General features: G+C 52.9%; 1 protein-coding gene across 1 annotated transcript in view; it reads left to right on the forward strand.

Moving 5' to 3' along the window:
- Positions 1-908: 908 nt before the first annotated feature.
- LOC129694146 (polyunsaturated fatty acid 5-lipoxygenase-like) overlaps positions 909-22,555 on the forward strand; it is a 34,910-nt gene continuing 13,263 nt past the window's right edge. The window contains exons 1-9 of the mRNA XM_055630864.1: positions 909-1,102; positions 1,923-2,124; positions 4,107-4,188; positions 9,673-9,795; positions 10,920-10,996; positions 12,141-12,313; positions 15,122-15,262; positions 16,041-16,244; positions 18,268-18,354. Coding sequence (XP_055486839.1) covers positions 956-1,102; positions 1,923-2,124; positions 4,107-4,188; positions 9,673-9,795; positions 10,920-10,996; positions 12,141-12,313; positions 15,122-15,262; positions 16,041-16,244; positions 18,268-18,354 — 1,236 coding nt within the window. The 5' untranslated portion in view covers positions 909-955. The remainder of the gene's footprint in view (positions 1,103-1,922; positions 2,125-4,106; positions 4,189-9,672; positions 9,796-10,919; positions 10,997-12,140; positions 12,314-15,121; positions 15,263-16,040; positions 16,245-18,267; positions 18,355-22,555) is intronic.

Here is a 22,555-nt window from a genome sequence, read left to right on the forward strand (position 1 = left end):
CCGATGACCTCTCTTGGACCCACAATACCTCAACTCTGGTCAAGAGGGCTCACCAGCATCTCTTCTTCTTGAGGAGACTAAAGAAGGTCCATCTGTCTCCTTAGATTCGGGTGAACTTCTACCGCTGCACCATCGAGAGCATCCTTACCAACTGTATCACAGTATGTTATGGCAACTGCTCTGGCTCCGACCGGAAAGCACTGCAGAGGGTGGTGAAAACTGCACAACGCATCACCGCTTCCTCGCTCCCCTCCATTGAGTTTGTCCAAAGCAAGCGATGTCTGCGGAGGGCACTCAGCATCGTCAAGGACTGCCCTCACCCCAGACACAGTCTGTTTACCCGCCTACCATCCGGGAGGCGCTACAGGTCTCTCCGTTGCCAGACCAGCAGGTCCAGGAACAGCTTCTTCCCTGCGGCTGTACTCAACACTGTACTTCGATGATTGCCAACGCACCCCCCCCCCCCACCCCCGGAAAAAAAATAATTGCACTACTATGTCTGTATGCACGTAAATATATTTATTTATTGCTCATATTCTATGTCGCTCTTCTAAGGAGATGCTAACCGTGTTTTGTTGTCTCTGTACTGTACATTGCACAATGACAATAAAGTTTTAATCTGAATCTGAATCTGAATCTGACAGGCCCTTTAGGTTACAATAAATCATGTTGTGTTAGATCTTGCCTGGCAACTTACCAAGAAACACCTCAAGTCAAGTCAAGTCAAGTTTATTTGTCACATACACATACGAGATGTGCAGTGAAATGAAAGTGGCAATGCTCGCGGACTTTTGTACGGCAGTTTTCTTGGAATTGACTGTGACATATTCAGCCTCTGCCAAGATAAACACAATTAGACAAACATTTCCCCACCCTACAATATCCCTTGTGTATATATATATTGCGTGGAGAGAATGCTACACACGCAGAGAGCAGCATCTTAAGCGAGTCAAACATGAAGGCCACATACGAGGTCATTATCGGCACTGGCGACGTGTTCTTCGCTGGGACAAAGGATATCATATCCGTGATGTTAGTGGGAACACTTGGCTGCTCCAAGAAGGTTTGGATAGGGAATTGGGTACCAATCCGCAGAGGGGAGGTGAGTACCTCATTATATGGACTATTGCATGCAGTTCTGGTCACACCATTACCGGCAGGATATGGAGGGCTTTGGAGAGGCTGCAGAGGAGGTTTACCAGAATGATGCTTGGATTAGAGGTTTCAGCTATGGGGAGAGGGTGGAGAGATGGATTGTTTTCTCTGGAACATTGGACGTTACGGAGAGAGCTGATAGAAGTATATAAAATGATGAGAGGCATAGATAAGGTAGAGAGAACCCTTTTCCCAGCATGGAAATGTCCAACACTAGTGTGCACAGCTATGAGGTGAGAGGGAGAAAGTTTAAAGGAGATGTGAGGAGCAACATTTTTTGGAGAGAGAGGGTGGAGGTGGGGATGGGGGTGTGTAAGTGTGAGGTGAGTGAGGTGGGGGGCAATGGGGGGGGGGGGGGGGTGTGAAGGTGGGCAGGGGTAAGAGTCAAGAAGGAACTGCAGATGCTGTAAAATCGAAGGTACACAAAAATGCTGGAGAAACTCAGCGGGTGCAGCATAATCTATGGAGCTCCATAGATGCTGCTGCACCCGCTGAGTTTCTCCAGCATTTTTGTGTACCTAAGGGTAAGAGTCAACTTGGCGTTTGGGGATAAGGGTGAGAATGGGAGGGTGAGGATGAGATGGTTGTGGATTGGTGTGTGTGAGAGGCTGGGGTTGTCAGTGGGGGTGTGGGAGCTAGAGTGTCTGGTTTTGGGGTGGTTGGTGGGAAAGAGGGTGGGACGGGTGGGTGAGTGAGGGGGTGGGGGTATTTATGGCTCTGCTTTGCGATGGTCTGAGAATGGTGGGATTTTTCCATTTGTGGCACAGACCCACTGCATGCAATTGAAAACCACGTCTGATCTCGGGGACATCCTGCTGGTGAAACTCTTCAAGGATACGTATCTGTTTGGTGAGGACGACTGGTACTGCAGTTATGTGCAGGTGAAAACCACAAACAAAATATCCTACGACTTCCCCTGCTTCAGCTGGATCACCGATTCAACCCCGTTGGAGATCATTGAAGGAACTGGTACGATGAGTTAACATATCCTGATAAAGATGTTGTCTTTACAGAAGCTTGTCTACCCTGGTATAGTTTAGTTTGCTGACTTTCCATTTGTGTGACTGCTTTTCCTTCCTCTATGAATTGGTCAATTGTCTCCCGATCTCTACAGTCCTGTTTCTTGTTCAGTTTATTATTCTAACATTTACCAAGGGAAGCTTTTGGTACAAAAGCTTTTGTCTGTGTGCTGTCCAGTGAAAGTAAAGACTATACATGAATACAATCAAACCGGCCACAGTGTACAGTACAACATTCATTGCAAGGTAAAGTCCAATTAAAGATAATTCAAAGGTCTTCAATGAGGTAGATGGGAGGTCAAGTCCGCGCTAACTGATCCAGTTGTCAGCTTCGATTTATTCAGGCAAAGTCACAGCACATTTATAAACCATTACTTGACAATGTCTCCTCTCACTTTCTCTCCAATCTAAAGGGGTTTCAGAATTAAGGGACAGAAGTTTAGGGGTAATATGAGGGGGAACTTCTTTACTCACAGAGTGGTAGCGGTGTGGAATGAGCTTCCAGTGGAAGTGGTGGAGGCAGGTTCATTGGTATCATTTAAAAATAAATTGGATAGGCATATGGATGAGAAGGGAATGAAGGGTTATGGTATGAGTGCAGGCAGGTGGGACTAAGGGGAAATAAAGTTGTTCGGCACGGACTTGTAGGGCCGAGATGGCCTGTTTCCGTGCTATAATTGTTATATGGTTATATGGGTTGCTCTCAGGTTTTGGCTGCATTTCAGCCGCACGCTCCTGATCTATGGTCACCTGGTAAGAAGAGGGAGGGGAATCTCCCTGTCATAAGATCATAAGTGATAGGAGCAGAATCAGGCCATTTGGCCTATCAAGTCTGCTCTGCCATTCAATCATGGCTGATCTATCTCTCACTCCTGCCTTCTCCCCATAACCTCTGACAAACATAATAATCAAGAATCTACCTATCTCTGCCTTAAAAATATCCATTGATTTGACTTCCACAGTCTTCTCCGGCAATAAATTCCACAGATTCACCACCCTCTGACTAAAGAAATTCCTCATCATTTCCTTCCTAAAGGAATATCCTTTAATTTTGAGGCTGTGACCTCTTGTCCCACTAGTTTGCTGTTATGTCTGTCCAAGATGGCCATTCTCTGGTCCAGGCAGCGGGCAGTCGAGTGTTCAGTCTCTGGCACGGGAGCACACGATGTCCACAGGGACTTTGGAGACCCCATGGGGGCTCGAGTGTGTCGTGGATATTAATGATAATAATGTCGTTTCTTGGTTGATGCAAACTGCACAAGCAGTAATCTGTAACTGTAATTATGTCATAAAAACTCCTTAGATCCATACAGCATGAAAATAGTTTCTTCAGCACAACTTGCTCATGTTAACTAACATGCTCCATCTACACTAGATCCACCTGCCTGCGTTTGTCCTATATCTGTTTAAACCTATCCATGTACCTGCCCAATTGATAGTCCCTGCCTGAACTATTTCGTCCGTGAGCTCCCTCTGTGTAAAACACCTTCTTATTCAATCTTTCCCCTCCCACTTTAAACCCCTGGAATCACCTATTCTTACATTCACCCTATCTATTTCCCTTCTGATCTTAAGATCATCTCCAAGGAATAAAGTCGTGATTCCTTCAAACAACTCAATCAGATCCGTGAGACATGCTCTCCCATGTTAGTCGGCACAGACAAATTGGGCTGAAGGGCCTGTTTCCATGCCGTGTGTTTCTATCGCAGAAGAGATTGAGATTGAGGCAAGACATTGGCCAGTAAATCAGATCGCAGCCAATCATTCATCTCAGTGCATTTTCCGCGAGATTCCCATATCCCTCTGACCCTGGAATGTCTAAATCACTCAGAGATATCTATTAGAGATAAGGAAAGGTTTTGCAAAGCTCGTGCTCTTGGAAAATAGAGTGACGTTTGGTGTTTGTCCTGATAATCTGTAACTGTTCTCCAGCCCGGAAAAGACACGAGTACACATCTCCCACCTTGGAAGAATATTGGATGAAAGAAATGCAGAAGAGGCAAGAGGAATACCAGTGAGTAGATGCTGTGCCGAATAACAAAAAGTGATGATATGGTGAATGTGGAGAGGATGTTTCCACTGGTGGGATAATCTAGGCCAGGAGGGCACAGCCTCAGAATATAAAGATGTACCCTTAGAATGGAGATGAGGAGGAAGAATTTATTTAGCCAGAGGGTGGTGTACCTATGGAATTCTTTGCCGCAGACAGCGATGGAGGCCAAGTCATTGGGTATTTTTAAACTAGAGATTGACAGGTTCTTGATTAGTACAGGGTGTCAATGGTTATGGGGAGAAGGCAGAAGAATGGGGTTAAGCGGGAACTATAGATCAGCCATGATCGAATGGCGGAGTAGACTCAACGGGCCGAATGGCCTCATTTGGGGCGGTGAGGGGAGGAGGATGGGGGGTGGATGGATGGGGATGGGGGTGTGTGGGGGGGGGAAAGGATGGGGGTGTGTGGGGGGGAGGATGGGGGGGGGGGGGGTTGGGGAGGGGGGGGGGGGATGGAGGGATGGGAGATGGGGGGTGGGGTAGCAAGCATTTCCTCCTCTAGTGGTGGTTAAACTGTCCCAGGGGCTGAAGTCAGTGCAAGGGGAGGGGGGTCAGTGTTGGGGGTGGGGTCCGTGTTGGGGGAGGAGTCAGCATTGGGGGGGGGGTCAGTGTTGGGGGAGGGGTCAGTGTTGGGGAGGAGGGTCAGTGTTGGGGAGGGGGGTCAGTGTTAGGGGGAGAGGGGTCAGTGTTGGGGTGGGGGGTCAGTGTTGGGGGGAGGGGGTGTTGGGGTTGGGTCAGTGTTGGGGAGGGGGGGTCAGTGTGGGGGGGTCAGTGGGGGGGGGGTCAGTGTTGGGGTGGGGGGGGGGGTCAGTGGGGGGAGGGGTCAGTGTGGGGGGAGGGGTCAGTGTGTGGGGTGGGGGGGGTCAGTGTTGGGGAGAGGGGTCAGTGTTGGGGGAGAGGGGTCAGTGTTGGGGAGGGGGGTCAGTGTTGGGGGGGAGGGGTCAGGTGTTGGGTGGGGGGGGTCAGTGTGGGGGTGGGGTCAGTGGGGGTGAGTGGTCAGTGTGTGGGGAGGGGAGTCAGTGTGGGGGTGAGGGGTCAGTGTGGGGGTGAGGGGTCAGTGTTGGGGGTGGGGGTCAGTGTTGGGGGGGGGGAGGGGTCAGTGTGGGGGGAGGGGGTCAGTGTTGGGGTGAGGGGTCAGTGTGGGGGGGTCAGGGGGGTCAGTGTGGGGGAGGGGGGTCAGTGGGGGTGAGGGGGGTGAGTGTGGGGAGAGGGGTCAGTGTGGGGGGGAGGGGTCAGTGTGGGGGAGGGGGGGGTGTGGGGGGAGGGGGGGTGTGTGGGGGGTCAGTGTGGGGGTGAGGGGGTCAGTGTTGGGGGTGAGGGGTCAGTGTTGGGGGTGAGGGGTCAGTGTGGGGGGAGGGGTCAGTGTTGGGGAGGGGTCAGTGTGGGGGGAGGGGTCAGGTGTTGAGGGGGGGGGGGTCAGGGGTGGGGGGGGTGAGGGGTCAGTGTGGGGGGGGTGGGTGTTGGGGGTGAGGGGTCAGTGTGGGGGGGGGGGGGTCAGTGTGTGGGTGGGGGGGTCAGTGTGGGGGGAGGGGTCAGTGTGGGGGTGAGGGGTCAGTCAGTGTGAGGGTCAGGGGGGGTGAGGGTGTGGGGTGGGGAGTGTGTTGTGAGGGGTCAGTGTGGGGGAGGGGTCAGTGTGGGGGTGAGGGTGTGGGGGTGGGGGGGTGTGGGGGTGGGGTCAGTGTGGGGTGGGTCAGTGGGGGGAGTGGGGTGGGGGGGTGGGGGGTCAGTGTGGGGGTGAGGGGGGTGGGGGGTGAGGGGTGAGGGTGTGTGGGGGGGGGGTCAGTGTGGGGGTGAGGGGTCAGGGGGGGTGGGGGGGGGTGGGGGTCAGTGGTCAGGGTGAGGGGGGTTGGGGGGGGGGGGTCAGTGTGGGGGGTCAGTGTGGGGGGTGGGGGTCAGTGTGGGGGTGAGGGGTCAGTGTGGGGGGGGGGTCAGGTCAGTGGTCAGGGGGGTGAGGGGTCAGTGTTGGGGGGAGGGGTCAGTGTGGGGTGTGGGGGTCAGTGTGGGGGTGAGGGGTCAGTGTGGGGGGGTGGGGGGTCAGTGTGGGGTGAGGGGTCAGTGTTGGGGTGCGGGTCAGTGTGGGGGGGGGGGTCAGTGGGGGTGAGGGGGTCAGGGGTGGGGGGGGGTGAGGGGGTGTGGGGTCAGTGTGGGGGGGTGGGTCAGTGTGGGGGGTGAGGGGTCAGGGGGGGAGGGGTCAGTTGGGGGGGAGGGGTCAGTGTGGGGGAGGGGGGGTCAGTGTGGGGGGGGGGTGAGTGGTCAGTGTGGGGGGAGGGGTCAGTGTGGGTGTGAGTGGGGGTCAGGGGGGTGAGGGGTCAGTGTGGGGGGAGGGGTCCGTGTGGGGGGGGAGGGGTCAGTGGGGGGGGTGAGGGGTCAGTGTGGGGGTGAGGGGTCAGTGTGGGGGGGGGGGTCAGTGTTGGGGTGAGGGTGTGGGGGGAGGGGTCAGTGGGGGGAGGGGTCAGTGTGGGGGGAGGGTCAGTGTGGGGGTCAGTGTGGGTGGGTGGGGGGGGTCAGTGTGGGGGGTGAGGGGTGAGTGGGGGGGGGGGTCAGTGTGGGGGGAGGGGGGTCAGTGTGGGGGTGTGTGGGGGGAGGGGTCAGTGTGGGGGAGGGGGGTCAGTGTGGGGGGGTCAGGAGGGGTCAGTGTTGGGGTGAGGGGTCAGTGTGGGGGTGAGGGGGGTCAGTGTGGGGGGAGGGGTCAGTGGGGGAGGGGGGGAGGGGGGGGTCAGTGTGGGGGTGAGGGGTCAGTGTGGGGGTGAGGGGTCAGTGTGGGGGTGAGGGTCAGTGTGGGGGGGGGGTCAGTGTTGGGGAGGGGGGGGTGAGTGTGGGGGGGGGGGGTCAGTGTGGGGGGGGGGGTCAGTGTGGGGGGAGAGGGGGGTGAGTGGGGGTGTGGGGGTCAGTGTGGGGGGGGGGGGTCAGTGTGGGGGTGAGGGGTCAGTGTGGGGGTGAGGGTCAGTGTGGGGGTGAGGGGGTCAGTGTGGGGGGAGGGTCAGGGGGAGGTCAGTGTTGGGGTGAGGGGGTCAGTGTGGGGTTGAGGGTCAGGTGGGGGGGTCAGTGTGGTGGGGGTGAGGGGTCAGTGTGGGGGTGAGGGTCAGTGTGGGGAGGGGTGTGTGGGGGTGTGTCAGGGGGGGGTCAGTGTTGGGGGAGGGGGTCAGTGTGGGGGGGAGGGGGGTCAGTGTGGGGGAGGGGTCAGTGTGGGGGTGAGGGGTCAGTGTTGGGGGGTCAGTGTGGGGGGTGAGGGGTCAGTGTGGGGGAGAGGGGTCAGTGTTGGGGGAGGGGTCAGTGTGGGGGAGGGGTGAGTGTGGGGGTGAGGGGTCAGTGTGGGGTGGGGGTCAGTGTGGGGGTGAGGGGGGGGTGAGGTGGGGGGGGGTCAGTGTGGGGTGGGGGGTCAGTGTTGTGGGGGGGGGTCAGTGTGGGGGGGGGGGTCAGTGTTGGGGGGAGGGGTCAGTGTGGGTGGGGGTGTGGGGTCAGTGTGGGGAGGGGGTCAGTGTGGGGGTGAGGGGGGGTGAGGGGGTGTGGGGGGAGGGGGGGGTGAGGGGTCAGTGTGGGGGTCAGTGTTGGGGGTGAGGGGTCAGTGTTGGGGGTGAGGGGTCAGTGTTGGGGGAGGGGTCAGTGTGGGGTGAGGGGTCAGTGTGGGGGGAGGGGTCAGTGTGGGGGTGAGGGGTCAGTGTGGGGGAGGGGGGGTCAGTGTGGGGGGGAGGGGTCAGTGTGGGGTGAGGGGTCAGGTGGGGGTGGGGGTCAGTGTGGGGGTGAGGGGGGGTCAGTGTGGGGGGGGGGGGGGGGGGGTGGGGGGGGGTGTGTGGGGGAGGGGGTGTGGGGGTGAGGGGGTGTGTGGGGGGGTGAGGGGTCAGTGTGGGGAGGGGGGTCAGTGTGGGGGTGAGGGGTCAGTGTGGGGGGTAGGGGGTCAGTGTGGGGGTGAGGGGTCAGTGGGGGGGGGGTCAGTGTGGGGGTGAGGGGTCAGGGTGGGGTTGGGGGGGGGTCAGTGTGGGGGTGAGGGGGGTCAGTGTGGGGGGGAGGGGGGGGGAGTGTGGGGGGGAGGGGTCAGTGTGTGGGGTGGGTCAGTGGGGGGTCAGTGTTGGGTGTGGGGTGAGGGGTCAGTGTGGGGGGAGGGGGGTCAGTGTGGGGGAGAGGGGTCAGTGTGGGGGAGGGGTCAGTGTGGGGGGGTGAGGGGTCAGTGTGGGGAGGGGGTCAGTGTGGGGTGAGGGGTCAGTGTGGGGGGGGAGGGGTGGTGTGTGGGTGGGGGGAGGGGTCAGTGTGGGGGGGAGGGGTCAGTGTTGGGGGAGGGGGTCAGGTGTGGGGTCAGGGTGGGGGAGTGGTGTGGGGGTGAGGGGTCAGTGTTGGGGGTGAGGGGTCAGTGTGGGGGGAGGGGTCAGTGTGGGGGGGAGGGGGGTGAGGGGTCAGTGTTGGGGGAGGGGTCAGTGTTGGGGGAGGGGTCAGTGTGGGGGTGAGGGGTCAGTGTGGGGGGGGGTCAGTGTTGGGGGTGAGGGGTCAGTGTGGGGGAGGGGTCAGTGTGGGGGGGGGGTCAGGGTGGGGGAGGGGGTCAGTGTGGGGGGGGGGTCAGTGTGGGGAGGGGGTCAGTCAGGGTTGGGGAGGGGTCAGTGTTGGGGGTCAGGGGGGGGAGGGGTCAGTGTGGGGGTGGGGTCAGTGTGGGGGTGGGGTGTGTGGGGGGGGGGTCAGTGGGAGGGGTCGGTGAGGGGGGTCGGGGTCAGTGTTGGGGAGGGGTCGGTGGCTGAAGGAGGGGTCAGTGTGGGGGGGGGGGGTCGGTGCTGAAGGAGGGGGGTCAGTGTTGGGGAGGGGGGGTGAGGTGCTGAAGGAGGGGGGTCTGTGTTGGGGGGGGGGTCAGTGTTGGGGAGGGGTCAGTGTGGGGGGAGGTCAGTGTGGGGGGGAGGGGTCAGTGTTGGGGAGGGGGGCCTGTGGGGGCAGGGGGTCAGTGTTGGGGAGGGGTCAGTGTCAGGGGGTCAGTGTGGGGGGAGGGGTCAGTGTGGGGTGTTGGGGAGGGGGGTCTGTGTTGGGGAGGGGGTCAATGTTGGGGATGGAGGTCAGTGTTGGGGAGGGGTCGTGTGGGGGAGGAGTCGGTGCTGAGGGAGGGGTCGGTGCTGAGGGAGGGGTCAGTGGTGGGGGAATGGGGTCAGTGATGGGGGAGGGGGGGCATGGAACACTTTGCCAGGGGTAAAGACATACAATTGTGGTGTTTAAGAGGCTTTTAGGCACAAAGAAGTCCAGGGAATAGAAAGATATGGATCATGTCCAGGCAGATGAGATCAGTTGAACTTGGCATCACGTTACTGTGCTGTTCCATGTTATATATGCTACATTTCCTACAGTGCATCAGAGATTTACTCTGCGTCCCGGCTAGGTTGTTTGATGTGCCCGAAATCAAACAACAAATTGATTAATCTCTGATTTACTGTTTACTTTCATGCGTCCATATGAAAATTCTCGTCTCATGTTTCAGATGGGCTAGCTATGCACCAGGTATTCCCAACAAAATCCACTATGATGATGTCGAGGACTTGCCGAGAGATGCCAAGATCCCACTTGAAAGACCAGTTGGCTTGTTACTCTCCATTCAGGAGGCGTAAGTATGGGAACAACATTGGGTGATGCTCTAATGGGCTCGGTCGGGGTTCCTGGAGCTTGTACGGAGACTCCCGACCCAGAACGTCACCCATTCCTGTTTTAGTTGGTGCCAGCACTAAATCATCCTTCATTCTGCAGCCCACTTCCCACCACGTGTGTTCATGTCAGTGATATCTCCAGGCTACTGCATTCGGCCCACATGTGATCTCTCTGGCCACTGAGAGCCTGGCTTCTGACCTGCACCCTGTCTTTAACCCAGATTTAGTTTAGTTTCGACATACTGCACAGAAACAGGCCCTTTGTTCCAGCCAGTCCATGGTAGCGCAGTGGTAAGAGCTGCTGTAGACCTGGGTTCGATCCCTGATTACGGGCGCTGTCTGTAGGGAGTTTGTACGTTCTCTCCGTGACCAGCGTGGGTTTTCTCCGAGAACTTTGGTTTCCAAGATTAATTGGCTTGGTTAATGTAAAATTTGTTTCCCAGTGGGTGTAGAATGGTCAATTTACACTTATACCAAGCCATTTAAGCTACAAAACTGTACGTCTTTGGAGTGTGGGAGGAAACCGGAGATCTCGGAGAAAACCCACGCTGGTCACAAGGAGAACGTACAAACTCCGTACAGGCAGCACCTGTAGTTAGGATCGAACCCAGATCTCTGGCACTGTAAGTGCTGCAAGGCAGCAACTCTTCCTCTGCGCCACCATTTCTCGCACCCACTCTGTGCCCAGATTCAGCCATGCCTCCTCTGCCTGGCACACCGGCAGCTGAAACTTGTATCCCTGCCTCTACTTCCTGCTGCCCACACATGCCCACCCCACAGCCCTGCCCACGCCACACCACCACTCCCTGCTGCCCATGGTTCCCTGGTACCCACCTCTCCCCACCGTCTTTGCACGCAGAATCCTTGCTGTGGGCATTCCCAGGCTTATTCTCACATTACATTCAGCAGTGGGTCTTGCAGAGTGCCGCTGGGGGTGTGACCCAATGCTGCAAGCTCAAGCTGTTCCCAGCTGTGGTCTGCGGATGGGTCGACCTAAACATCTGGGTGGCTGTGATTCAAACACCTGACATCGGCAGTCCTTCATGTCCGACTGAACCTGTTCCTTCTGTCTTTGTTTCTGTAGCATTACACAGCAGGGTGTGCATGAAGAGGAACGTTCTCAGGCTCAGTTTCAGAGAACCTACATAAGTTCAGTCAAAGGTACGTTTTTCCCCAGAGCTGGAGTCCCACGGTCTCGGCTGCCCACACCTCTCTTCTCCGAGCACAGCCTCAGTATAAATGGATGTATCTCCAGAATGGAGATGAGGAGGAATTTCTTTATCCAGAGGATGGTGAATCTGTGGAATTCATTGCCGCAGACGGCTGTGGAGGCCAAGTTTGTGAATAGTAAGGGTGTTAAAGGTAATGGGGAGAATGCAGGAGAATTGGGTTGAGAGGGAAAATTAGATCAGCATGATTGAATGGTGGAGTAATGGGCCGAATGACCTAATTCTGCTCCTATGCTTATGGTCTTATGGACTCAACATCCCAAGGCTTCACTGTCGCTGGTACAGAACGACTGCCACCCGCATTGTCACTAACCACTGTGTGTAGGGAGCTTCTTGCAGGGGGCTGTGGGTAGTGGGCAGGGCTGCGATGCCCTTCTCTATAGTGCCCAACACTGCTGCCAAGAGGACAAGGAACAACCCAGGCTGGGCATGGCTTCAAAATTGCTGGAAACTCTGCCACTGGTTGGGATGCCAGATGTGGAGGGGCAAGTTGTCACATGGGTGAGGGGAAGAGCCAGTGGAGCAGAAAGCCTCCCAGGGGACTCATCTGACACCTCTTGAACTTCCGTCCAGTGGCAATCTGCTCCAAGTGACATGTTGCCTCTGAGAATCTGCTGAGTGGGAGAGACGGACACAGTGCCATGGGGTTAATGCAAGCAATATCACTACCCTACGTTGATGAAGTTGGGTGGCACAGTGGCACAGCTGGTAGTCTCGCTACTTTACAGTGTTAGTGATTTGGGTTTGATACTGATCTCGGGTGCTGTCTGTGTGTGGAGTTTGTACGTCCTCCTTGTGACCTTGTGGGTTTCCTCTGGGTGTTCTGGTTTCCACCTACAGTCGTGGTGATGTGCGAGTTTGTACGTGAATTGTCTTTTGTGCAAATTGTGCCATGTGTGTAGGGGATGGAAGAGAAAGTGGGATAATATAGAACTAGTGTGAAGGTGATTAATTTCGGTGTGGACCGGGTGGACTGCAGGATCTGATTCCATACTGTATCTGTGAACTATACTAGAACAAATGTCCATTCTTCCAATGTGGGATGAGATGAACATGTGTCTGCTTTGTTTCCTCAGACTTTGTGACGAAGCATTGGCATGAAGACAAGTTATTTGCTTATCAGTTCCTGAACGGATCGAACCCCAATCACATCAAACAGTGTAAAAAGATTCCAGCAAATTTCCCCGTTACAGAGCAAATGGTCGGCCCCTTTCTTGGGCCAAAAACCAATCTGCAGCAGGAAGTCCAGGTCAGTCACAACATGGCTCTGAACATCAGCGCGTACTTGGAGTATAACCTCCGACGTTTCAGAGAAAACAATCCTCGTCTCCCTTGTACCTGAAATCCTTAATCCGGGCAACATTCTAGTAAACCCCCTCTGCATCCTTTCCAAAACCTCCACCTCTTTCCGGTAATGGAGTGACCAGAATTGCACGCAATACTCCGAATTCCTTCTATGAATAAATGTCCTCTTGAATAAACCAGTTCTGAATCCATATGACCAAGTCATGCCTCATAATTGTAGATACTTCCATCAAGTCTCCCCTCAACCTCTGACGTTCCAGATAAAACAATCTAAGTCAATCCAACCTCTCCCTGTAGCTGTAGCCCTCCAATCCAGGCAAGCCTCCAATATTGCAACCAGCCCTTGAATGACACAAGGACTGAGCCAGCTACAGTCAGCGGTTGCCAATGCCACTGGTTTAATCAAGAAATTTGACAAGGTTCCTCATGGAAGGTTGGTTAAGAAGGTTCAATGGTTGGGTATTAATGGTGGAGTAGCAAGATGGATTCAACAGTGGCTGAATGGGAGATGCCAGAGAGTAATGGTGGATGGTTGTTTGTCAGGTTGGAGGCCAGTGACTACTGGGGTACCACAGGGATCTGTGTTGGGTCCACTATTGTTTGTCATTTACATCAATGATCTGGAGGATGGTGTGGTAAATTGGATTGGTAAGTATGCAGATGATACTAAGATAGGAGGGGTTGTGGATAATGAAGTAGATTTTCAAAGTCTACAGAGAGATTTATGCCAGTTGGAAGAGTGGACTGAAAGATGGCAGATGGGGTTTAATGCTGATAAGTGTGAGGTGCTACATCTTGGCAGGACAAATCAAAATAGGACGTACATGGTAAATGGTAGGGAATTGAAGAATGCAGGTGAACAGAGGGATCTGGGAATAACTGTGCACAGTTCCCTGAAAGTGGAATCTCATGTAGATAGGGTGCTTTTGGTGTGCTGGCCTTTATAAATCAGAGCATTGAGTATAGAAGTTGGGATGTAATGTTAAAATTGTACAAGGCATTGGTGAGGCCAATTCTGGAGTATGGGGTACAATTTTGGTCGCCTAATTATAAGAAGGATGTCAACAAAATAGAGAGAGTACAGAGAGATTTACTAGAATGTTGCCTGGGTTTCAGCAACTAAGTTACAGAGAAAGATTGAACAAGTTAGGGCTTTATTCTTTGGAGCGCAGAAGGTTAAGGGGGGACTTGATAGAGGTCTTTAAAATGATGAGAGGGATAGACAGAGTTGACGTGGATAAGCTTTTCCCACTGAGAGGAGGGAAGATGCAAACAAGGGGACATGACTTGAGAATTAAGGGACAGAAGTTTAGGGGTAACATGAGGGGGAACTTCTTTACTCAGAGAGTGGTGGCTGTGTGGAATGAGCTTCCAGTGAAGGTGGTGGACGCAGGTTCGTTTTTATCATTTAAAAATAAATTGGATAGTTATATGGACGAGAAAGGAATGGAGGGTTATGGTCTGAGCGCAGGTAGATGGGACTAGGGGAGAATACGTGTCGGCACGGACTAGAAGGGTCGAGATGGCCTTCCATGCTGTAATTGTTATATGGTTATATGGTTAAATGTGCTATTACAGGTGCACGACCTTTTATCTGAAAGCCTTGGGACCAGACACTTGTCGGATTTCGGACATTTTTCGGATTTCCGAATGGAAGATTTTTAGCGTAGATTAGGTAGGTAGTGGCGGCTTGAAAAGTCTGGAGCGGCTGCCTCCTCCCCGGAGACCGGGGAATCATTGTAAATCATTGCATACATGTTAGTCAGTTAGTTTGGAGGGATTTTATGTGGTGGTGGTGGGGTGGGTGGGTGAAGGGGGAAACTTTGATTCTTAGTCCCCTACCTAGTCGGCGACTCCCAACATCGCAGAACTGGGGGCTCCGTCCAGCCGCGGGCGGCGCCGGTTGTAGCTCCGACCCCGGCAACTCTACCCCTGGCTGCGAGGCGCTCCAAATCCAGTGCCGCCCGCGGTCGGACGCCCGCAGCCCCAGCTCCGCGAATGTTGGGAGAAGGCGGCCTCCGCGCCCTGGAGCTTACCGCACAGCGACCCGGTATGGCATTGCCCGCTTCCCGCTGGTATCCCAGCGCTGCGACACCGCCGACTCCCAACATTTGCGGAGCTGTGGTGGGGGCGGGGGGCGGGCAGCGCTGGATTTGGAGCGCCTTGCAACCAGGGGTAGAGTTGCCGGGGTCTGAGCTACAACCGGCGCCGCCCGCAGCCCCAGCTGGGAGTTGGCGGCCACAGCGCTGCGGAGCTTACTGCACGGCGACCCGGTAAGGCATTGACCGCTCCCCGTCTCTCCGACCAGGTAGGGGACTAAGAATTAAAGTTTACCCCTTCAACCCCCCCTTCACATAAAAGCCCTCCAAACTAACTGACTAACATTTAAGCAATGATTTACAGATGTTTAAGTGTCTCCCCGGTCTCCGGGGAGGAGGCAGCCACTACAGTAGTACAGACCTGGGTTGACCGTGGATAGTTTCGGGTCAAGTTTGGCGCCAAACGCGAGCTTTGGTGTGCAGACGATATCCTGGAAAAAATGTCCGGTTTTCGGAGTTTTTCGGTTTCCGGAACACCGGATAAAAGGTTGTGCACCTGTACTAATTAACTCAACAGCCATTAACAAGACCATTTTGCAGCAGAATTTTGGGAACAAGACTGCACCCTTCTTAGCTTTCTGTTGGATGTGAAACTTGCTTGCTGACACAGTCCACCAGTTCTTTACACATGTCTGGTCCTGTTCTCATTACAGAAAGGTAATATATACCTTGTTGACTACGAGATGCTGGATGGAATTAAAGCCAATTCGGCAGCTGGCCACCAATATCTTGGAGCACCAATGTGTCTTCTGTACGTGAATCCAATGAACGATCTACTCCCCATTGCCATCCAGGTACAGTCTCTTCCATCCTCACCAGCCCTGCTCCTGCATCCTTCAGCTGTTTTCTCACTCTTCCTCCAGGGCTATTCTCAAAGTAACACCACTCTCACCTTCTGCTGGTGAAGTTCTTTGGGCTTTGCATGTCTGAGACTTTCCTCTTCTGCCCTTCTCTCAATTGATCAATTCTAGGCCTCTATGGAGTCACCCAATGTGGAAACAGGCCCTTGGGCCCAACTTGCTCACCACCGACCAACATGCCCCATCTGCACTAGTCCTACCTGCCTGTGTTTGGCCCATATCCCTCTAAATCTATCCTATTCATGTACCTGTCTACATGTTTCTTAAATGTTGCAATAGTTCCTGCCTTAACTACGTTCGGCAACTCGGTCTATACATCTTTCATCCTTTGTGTAAAAAAGTTACCCCTCGGGTTCCTATTAACTCTTTCCCCCTCACCTTAAACCTACGCCGTCTGATGCAATAAATTCCACAGATTCACCACCCACTGACTAATTAAATTTTCCCTCATCTCCGTTCTAAAGGTACGTCCTTTAATTCTGAGGCTGTGCTTTCTGGCTAAAAAAAATCCTCTCCATGCTGCTGTCCTCAGTTCAGTTCAGTTTAGTTTAGTTTAGAGATACAGCGTAGAAACAGACCCGGATCTCTGGCACTGTCAGGCAGCATCTCTACCGCTTTGTCACCTCTGCTCTCTGCTGACATGTCTCACTCATGTCATTCTTCTTACCTTGGGTTAACTGCAAGAGTCACATGTGAATCATTTTATTGACAGATCACCCAGCATCCTGGGCCGGACTGCCCGATATTTCTCCCGAGCGACAGCGAGTACGACTGGCTTCTGGCCAAGATGTGGGTCCGCAACGCTGACGTACAGGTTCACCAGCTGGTCTCACACTTGCTCAGGACGCACCTGTTTGGTGAAATCTTTGGCATTGCAACTTTACGCCAGCTCGCAAGTGCACACCCGATATTCAAGGTACTCCCAGGTCAACTAGCATTGCCCTTCTGAACAAAGCAGAGCTGTGGAGCAGTTGGTACAGAGAGCTACCAGCTTTGCCCCACTATGACGGTGGAGTTAAACTTCTCCACTCAAGCCACGGTCAATGTTCTTCCAATGTCCACAGCACTTGTAGTCCAGAGTGAAGATTTGAATGTAGATCGTGCAGCACTGACACAGGCCCTTCAGCCCATCATATCTATGCCAACCATGATGCCAATCTAGTCAATGCCCTCTGCCTTCACAAGGTCCATATCCCCCCATTCCCTGCATGACCGTGTGCCTGTCTAAGTGAACAGCAGAGCACATGAACAGGCCCTTCAGCCCACCACATCTGTGCTGACCATGATGTCAGTCTTGGCCTACACCATGTGCCTATTCCTCCCCCCCACCCCATTCCCTGCCTGATCATGTGTCTTTGCAAATGAACAGTGCAGGTCCAGGCCCTGAATCCACAATGTCTGTGCCGAACATGGTGCCTATACAAAATCTTATCCGCCTGCACATGATCCATATCCCTCCATTCCCTGCACTTCCATGTACTTACCTAAAATCCTCTTAAAAAGTTTCTTGTATCTGCCGGCATCACCATCCTGGCAGCGTGTCCCAGGCACCCACCGCCCTCTGTATAAAGTAAAAGCTTTCCCAGCACAACTCCTTTCCACATTGGCCTCTGGCATTCTAGCTATGCCCTCTAGCATTTGACATTTGCACCTTGGGAAAAGGATGCTGAGTAAATAAAGCCTTTCACAATTTTACAAAAACATCCATCCGCACCTTTACATATATTATTAAATTAATTAAGATCTAGATTTACGAATGTTACACACCGAGGTACAGTGAAAAGCTTTGGTTTGTATGCGATCCAATCGCATCAGATTTAAACAAGTCAAATTCAAGAACAATGGCTGGAGCCAAGGGGAAGAAAATATCCTGATCTCTCCAATGAGAACTCTTGGTGGGGGCGGAGTGTTTACCTTACTTACAAACTGGAGAAAGTAATGGAACAAGCAACCACCTTCCACCATGCTCCCCTCCCACATTCGCCCAGCCTTCAACCCCCTTCCCTCTATCCACCCCTTCCACATGTCCTCCCCCTCCACCCCTCTGCCCTCACACTTCACCCCCTCATTCTCCCCCCTCCCACCCTCTATCCCCTGCTCCCCTGACATGTCCCCATGCATTCCGTTCCCCACGACCCTCCATCCCCCTTCCCCCCCCCCCCCCTCCCTGGGACGGCACTTCTTCCCTGTGGCCACCAACACTAAGCATAACTGACTGGCGGTGAAGGACACAAAATGCTGGAGTAACTCAGTGCCTATAGGCAGCATTTGTGGAGAACATGGATAGGTGACATTTCACAGAGTGCTGGAGTAACTCAGCGGGTCAGGCAGCATCTGTGGAGAACATGGATAGGTGACGTTTCACAGAGTGCTGGAGTAACTCAGCGGGTCAGGCAGCATCTGTGGAGAACATGGATAGGTGACGTTTCACAGAGTGCTGGAGTAACTCAGCGGGTCAGGCAGCATCTTTGGAGGCATTAATAGGTGACGTTTCATGTCAGGACCGCTCCACAGCGCTGAGGCCAGGCACCAACTCTAAGACACCTCCACATACCCACCCCTTGACAGTGACCATTAGCTGGACCCCAGCACTCGGCCGTCATCGCCCAGACTTTTTGAATCTCATTGCCTCTGGCGATCTCCCCTCCACAGCCTCCAACCTCATCGTTCCATAGCCTCGCAAGGCCCACTTCTATTTCCTCCCCGAAATTTACAAGCTGGACTGCCCTCTGGCAGAAGTATTGTCTCTGCCTGCTCTTTCCCCATTGAGCTCATCTCCTGGATTACAACCTATACCCCCCAACCTCTTGTCCAGTCCCCTCCCACCTACATCCGTGGCGCTTCACACACCCATCAACACTTTGGCTGACGGTGAAGTTTATCACCTCTTTATCTTACATAAAGTTGCTTAAAGTCACTTCAAACTTTTCACATTTCAGCTTTTGATGCCTCATGTGAAATATACTTTGCACATCAATATGGCTGCGAGGAATCTCCTCATCTCCAAAGATGGCGTCTTTGATAAGGTGAGCCTATTATTCCATGTTTTTATTGGAAGTATTTAGGATATATTGGCCGTTCAGAAATCAGAATTTCACAGTCAGAGACTTGTCGATTCATTCAACACGAAACAGTCCTTTAACACAAGGAAGCCCACAATGACACAAAGTGCTGGAGTAACACAGCAGATCAAGCAGCATCTGAGGAGAACATGGATAGGTGCTGTTTTGGGTCTGGACCCTTCTTCAGTCTGATTGTGGTTTGAGGGGAGAGAGGTGGAAGAGAGGAGAGGGCAGGACAGTGCTTGGGTGAGTGAGGGCTTTTTAAATTATTGGCAGATGGTTTGACAGAGAAGGTGTGAAACTTCAGAAAGGATTGGAGTTGCGCAGTGAAGTTCGAGGAATGCATGCTGGTGGAAATGGAGAGGAGAAGTCTCAGGTGTGAGTCCATGTGGGGCCCAGGGGGGCAAGATAGAGGGTGATAAAGAAAGGAGGAGGGGTGAGGTTTTTTTTAGTAGATACCTAAAATAATAGAATTCAAAGTTCATACGACACTTGAGTGTGGTCTACATAAGACCATAAGATGTAGGGGCAGAATGAGGCCATTTGGCCTATTGAATGAATTACCCCACCTTTTTTATAATGGCCGATTTGTCTTTCTCTCTCAACCCCATTCTCCTGCCTCTCACCATAACCTTACCAATCAAGAATCCGTCAATCACCGCTTTAAAAATACCCAATGACTTGGCCTTCACAGCCGTCTATGGCAATGAATTTGAGAACAGCCGACACGGATCAAAGCCAGCCTGCCCACCCCACCCATCCTGTGGTGACACTTTCAGTGCTGGCCTGGGCTCTAGCGGAGAAGCGGAGAGGTGTTCAGTGGGTATCCCCCTCACCCCGCCCCTTCTGAGAACCAACATCCTGGCTCTTCCAGTTAATTACTCAGTTCCTGGTTATTAGATTAGCAGCGTTGGCACAGGATTAATGACTGCAAGCATTTAAAAAAAGAATTCATATTTTAGTTTTGAGATGCAGCTGACTGAGTTCATGTTGACCATCGATCACCCCTTCACACTAGTTCTACATCATGCCACTTTCCCATCCACTCCCTGCACACTAGGGGGCAATTTACAGAGGCCAATGAACCTACAAACCCGCACGGCCTTGGGATATGGGAGAAAACCTGAGCACCTGCAGGAAACACAGGCGGAAAGTACAAACTCCACAAAGACAGCACCCATAGTCAGAATGGCCAGGACCTGTGCTCTGGTGCTGTGAGGCAGCAGCTCTACCCACTGCACAACTGTGCCGCACTCATTCTTCATTCTTAAATACAAGTGCATTCCATTCTTAAAAATACTTCCAGGGAACAAAGGAATATCTGACATGGAAGACACAACGTGCTGGAGTAACTCAGCGGGTCAGGCAGCATCTCTGGAGAACATTGATATGATATTTGGGGTCAAGATCCTTCTTCAGAATTGGAGAAACAAGCGACTGCAGGTGCTGGAGTCAGCAGTGAAACACAAAGTGCTGGAGGAACTCTGGGTCAGGCAGCATCCGTGGAGGGAGGGAATGGACAGACAACTCTTTGGGTAGAGACCCTTCTTCAGACAGAACTGCTGAGGTGACATGGAACAGTACAAAGGAACGGGCCCTGCAGCCCACAATGTTTAGACCAAACATGGTGCCAAGTTAAATTGATCCCATCTGCGTGCACATGATCCATGTTCCTCTATTCCCTACATTTCCACAGTGTCTGCTTATCTTAAACCACTATTGTATCTGTCTCCACCACCACCCCTGGCAATGCGTTCCCGGCCCCCACCTCTCTCTGTGTGTAAAAAACAACTTGGCTTGCACTTCTCCGTAAAACTTTTAGATGGACACAAAATGCTGGAATATCAGTGGGCCAGGCAACAGCTCTGGATGGAAGGAATGGGTGACGTTTGTGGTTGAGATCCTTCTTCAGACTGAGTCAGTGGAGAGGGAGTTGCAGAGATAAGGAAGTGTAAGACATCAAAAGAGATGCAGATCCAGGAAAATGTAGATCGTTGTTATCTAGGAGAAGCTGACAACAAAGCAGACAGATAGTGGGAGAACTGTGAAGGAGGAGGGATGGGGAGAGAGAGGAAGCAAGAGTAACTTGAAGCTAGAGAATTCAATATTCATACCACTGATACCACATAAGGCCTGATCTCAGACAACGATGAGAAGGCCTACCGGGAGGAGGTGGCTGATCTAGCACTCTGGAGCCAGGATAACAGCCTCCTCTTGAACATCAAAAAAACGAAGGAGCTGTTCGTGGACTTTAGGAGGGCACATCAGCCGAGGACGTACACTCCATTGAGGATAAATGGGGATCCTGTGGATAGGGTGAACTGTTTTAAATATCTGGGAGTCCACATCTCCGAGGATATGACATAGGCATCACACGCCTCAGCACTCGTGAGTAAGGCAGGGTAGCGCCTTTACCACCTCAGGCAATTGAGGAAATTCAGAGTGTCTCATAAGATCCTCCAGTGCTTCTACGCAGCGGCGGTGGAAAGCATCTTGTCCGGGAACATTACCATCTGGTTTGGGAATTGCTCTGCCAAGGACAAGAAGGCTCTGCAGAGAGTAGTGCGTTCGGCCGAACGCACTATGGGAACTTCACTCACCCCCCTGCAGGAACTATACAACAGGAGGTGCAACTCCAGAGCAAACAAAATAATTGGAGACCCCTTCCACCCTGCAATGGACTGTTCCAGCCGCTACGGTCAGGCAAACGCCTCCTTTGCCATGCGGTGAGAACGGAGAGGTTGAGAAGGAGTTTCTTCCCAGAGGCAATTCGGACTGTAAACGCCTATCTCACCAGGGACTAACTCTACAGAACGTTTTTCCTTCCATTATTTATTAGGTAAAAGAATATGTGTGTTATGACTGTGTTTATAATTTGTTTGGTTGTTTTGTTGTTTGTATTTTGCACAAAAGTCCGCGAGCATTGCCACTTTCATTTCACTGCACTTCTCGTATGTGTATGTGACAAATAAACTTGACTTGACTTGACTGCAAAATATCAGGTGCTGTACCTCCAATTTGTACTGGGCCTCCCTCTGACCGTGCATGAGGCCCAGGACAGAAGGTTCAGTGTGGGAATGGGAGGGGGAGCTAACATGCTGAGGAACTGGGAGATCAGGTAGGTTTAGGCAGACTGAGTGGAGGTGTTCAGTGAAACGAACGCTATTAAACTTTCCCCCCTCTCACCTTAACCACTTATCCTCATCCTAACCTCTAACGCCCTCTAGTGTTGGATATTTCCACCCAGGGAAAAAGCTTCAGACTGTCTAACATATCTATGCCACTCATAATATTATATACTTCTATCAGGCCTTCCCTATAACTCCAACACTGCAGAGAAAACAATCCAAGTCTATCCAACCTCTCCCTTGTAACTGAAACCCTCTAATCCAAGCAGTATTCTGGTAAACCTACTTGGCACCCTCCCCAAATCCTCCACATCTTTCCTGTAATGGGGCGACGAGATCTGCACACAACACTCCAAATGTGACCTGTCCAAAGTCCTACAGAGTCGTGTGGGAAGGAACTGCAGATGATATGATATGCCATTTATTGTCACTATACATGTACAGTGAAACTGAAAGCTGCTCGTACTCAGTGCATACATACAATTTTACACAAAAAACAAGAAACAGAAAAACAAAACAGAAGGGAGATGGGGGGGGGGGGGAATAGGTGCACAAATTCTACGGCGCTACATACATATATACATATATACAGATGGAAGTCCGTGTTGGGCGGTGTAGTCAGTGCATGTGTGGATTTGAATTTATGGTAGATATAATTCTCGGGAAGCAGCTATTCCTGAGTCTGTTTGTCCTGGATTTGATGCACCTATAGCGCCTTCCAGAGGGCAGCAGGTCGAACAGTCCAAACGCAGGATGGGAGCTGTCTTTGGTGATCTTCTTTGCCCTGCTAAGGCAGCGGGAGGTGTAGATGTCCATCAGGGAGGGGAGAGGGCAACCAATGATCCTCTGCACTGTCCTGGTTACCCTCTGAAGCCTCTCCCTGTCTGCCATGGTGCAGCTGCCATACCATGCTGTAATGCAGTATGTCAGCAGGCTCTCGATGGACGAGCGGTAGAAGGTCAGCAGCAGGTTAGAGTCCAGGTTGTGCTTCCTGAGGACCCTCAGGAAGTGCAGCCGCTGCTGAGCCTTCTTGATGA

This window comes from Leucoraja erinacea, unplaced genomic scaffold (genome assembly GCF_028641065.1).
Source record: "Leucoraja erinacea ecotype New England unplaced genomic scaffold, Leri_hhj_1 Leri_557S, whole genome shotgun sequence".
Lineage (NCBI taxonomy): Eukaryota > Metazoa > Chordata > Chondrichthyes > Rajiformes > Rajidae > Leucoraja > Leucoraja erinaceus.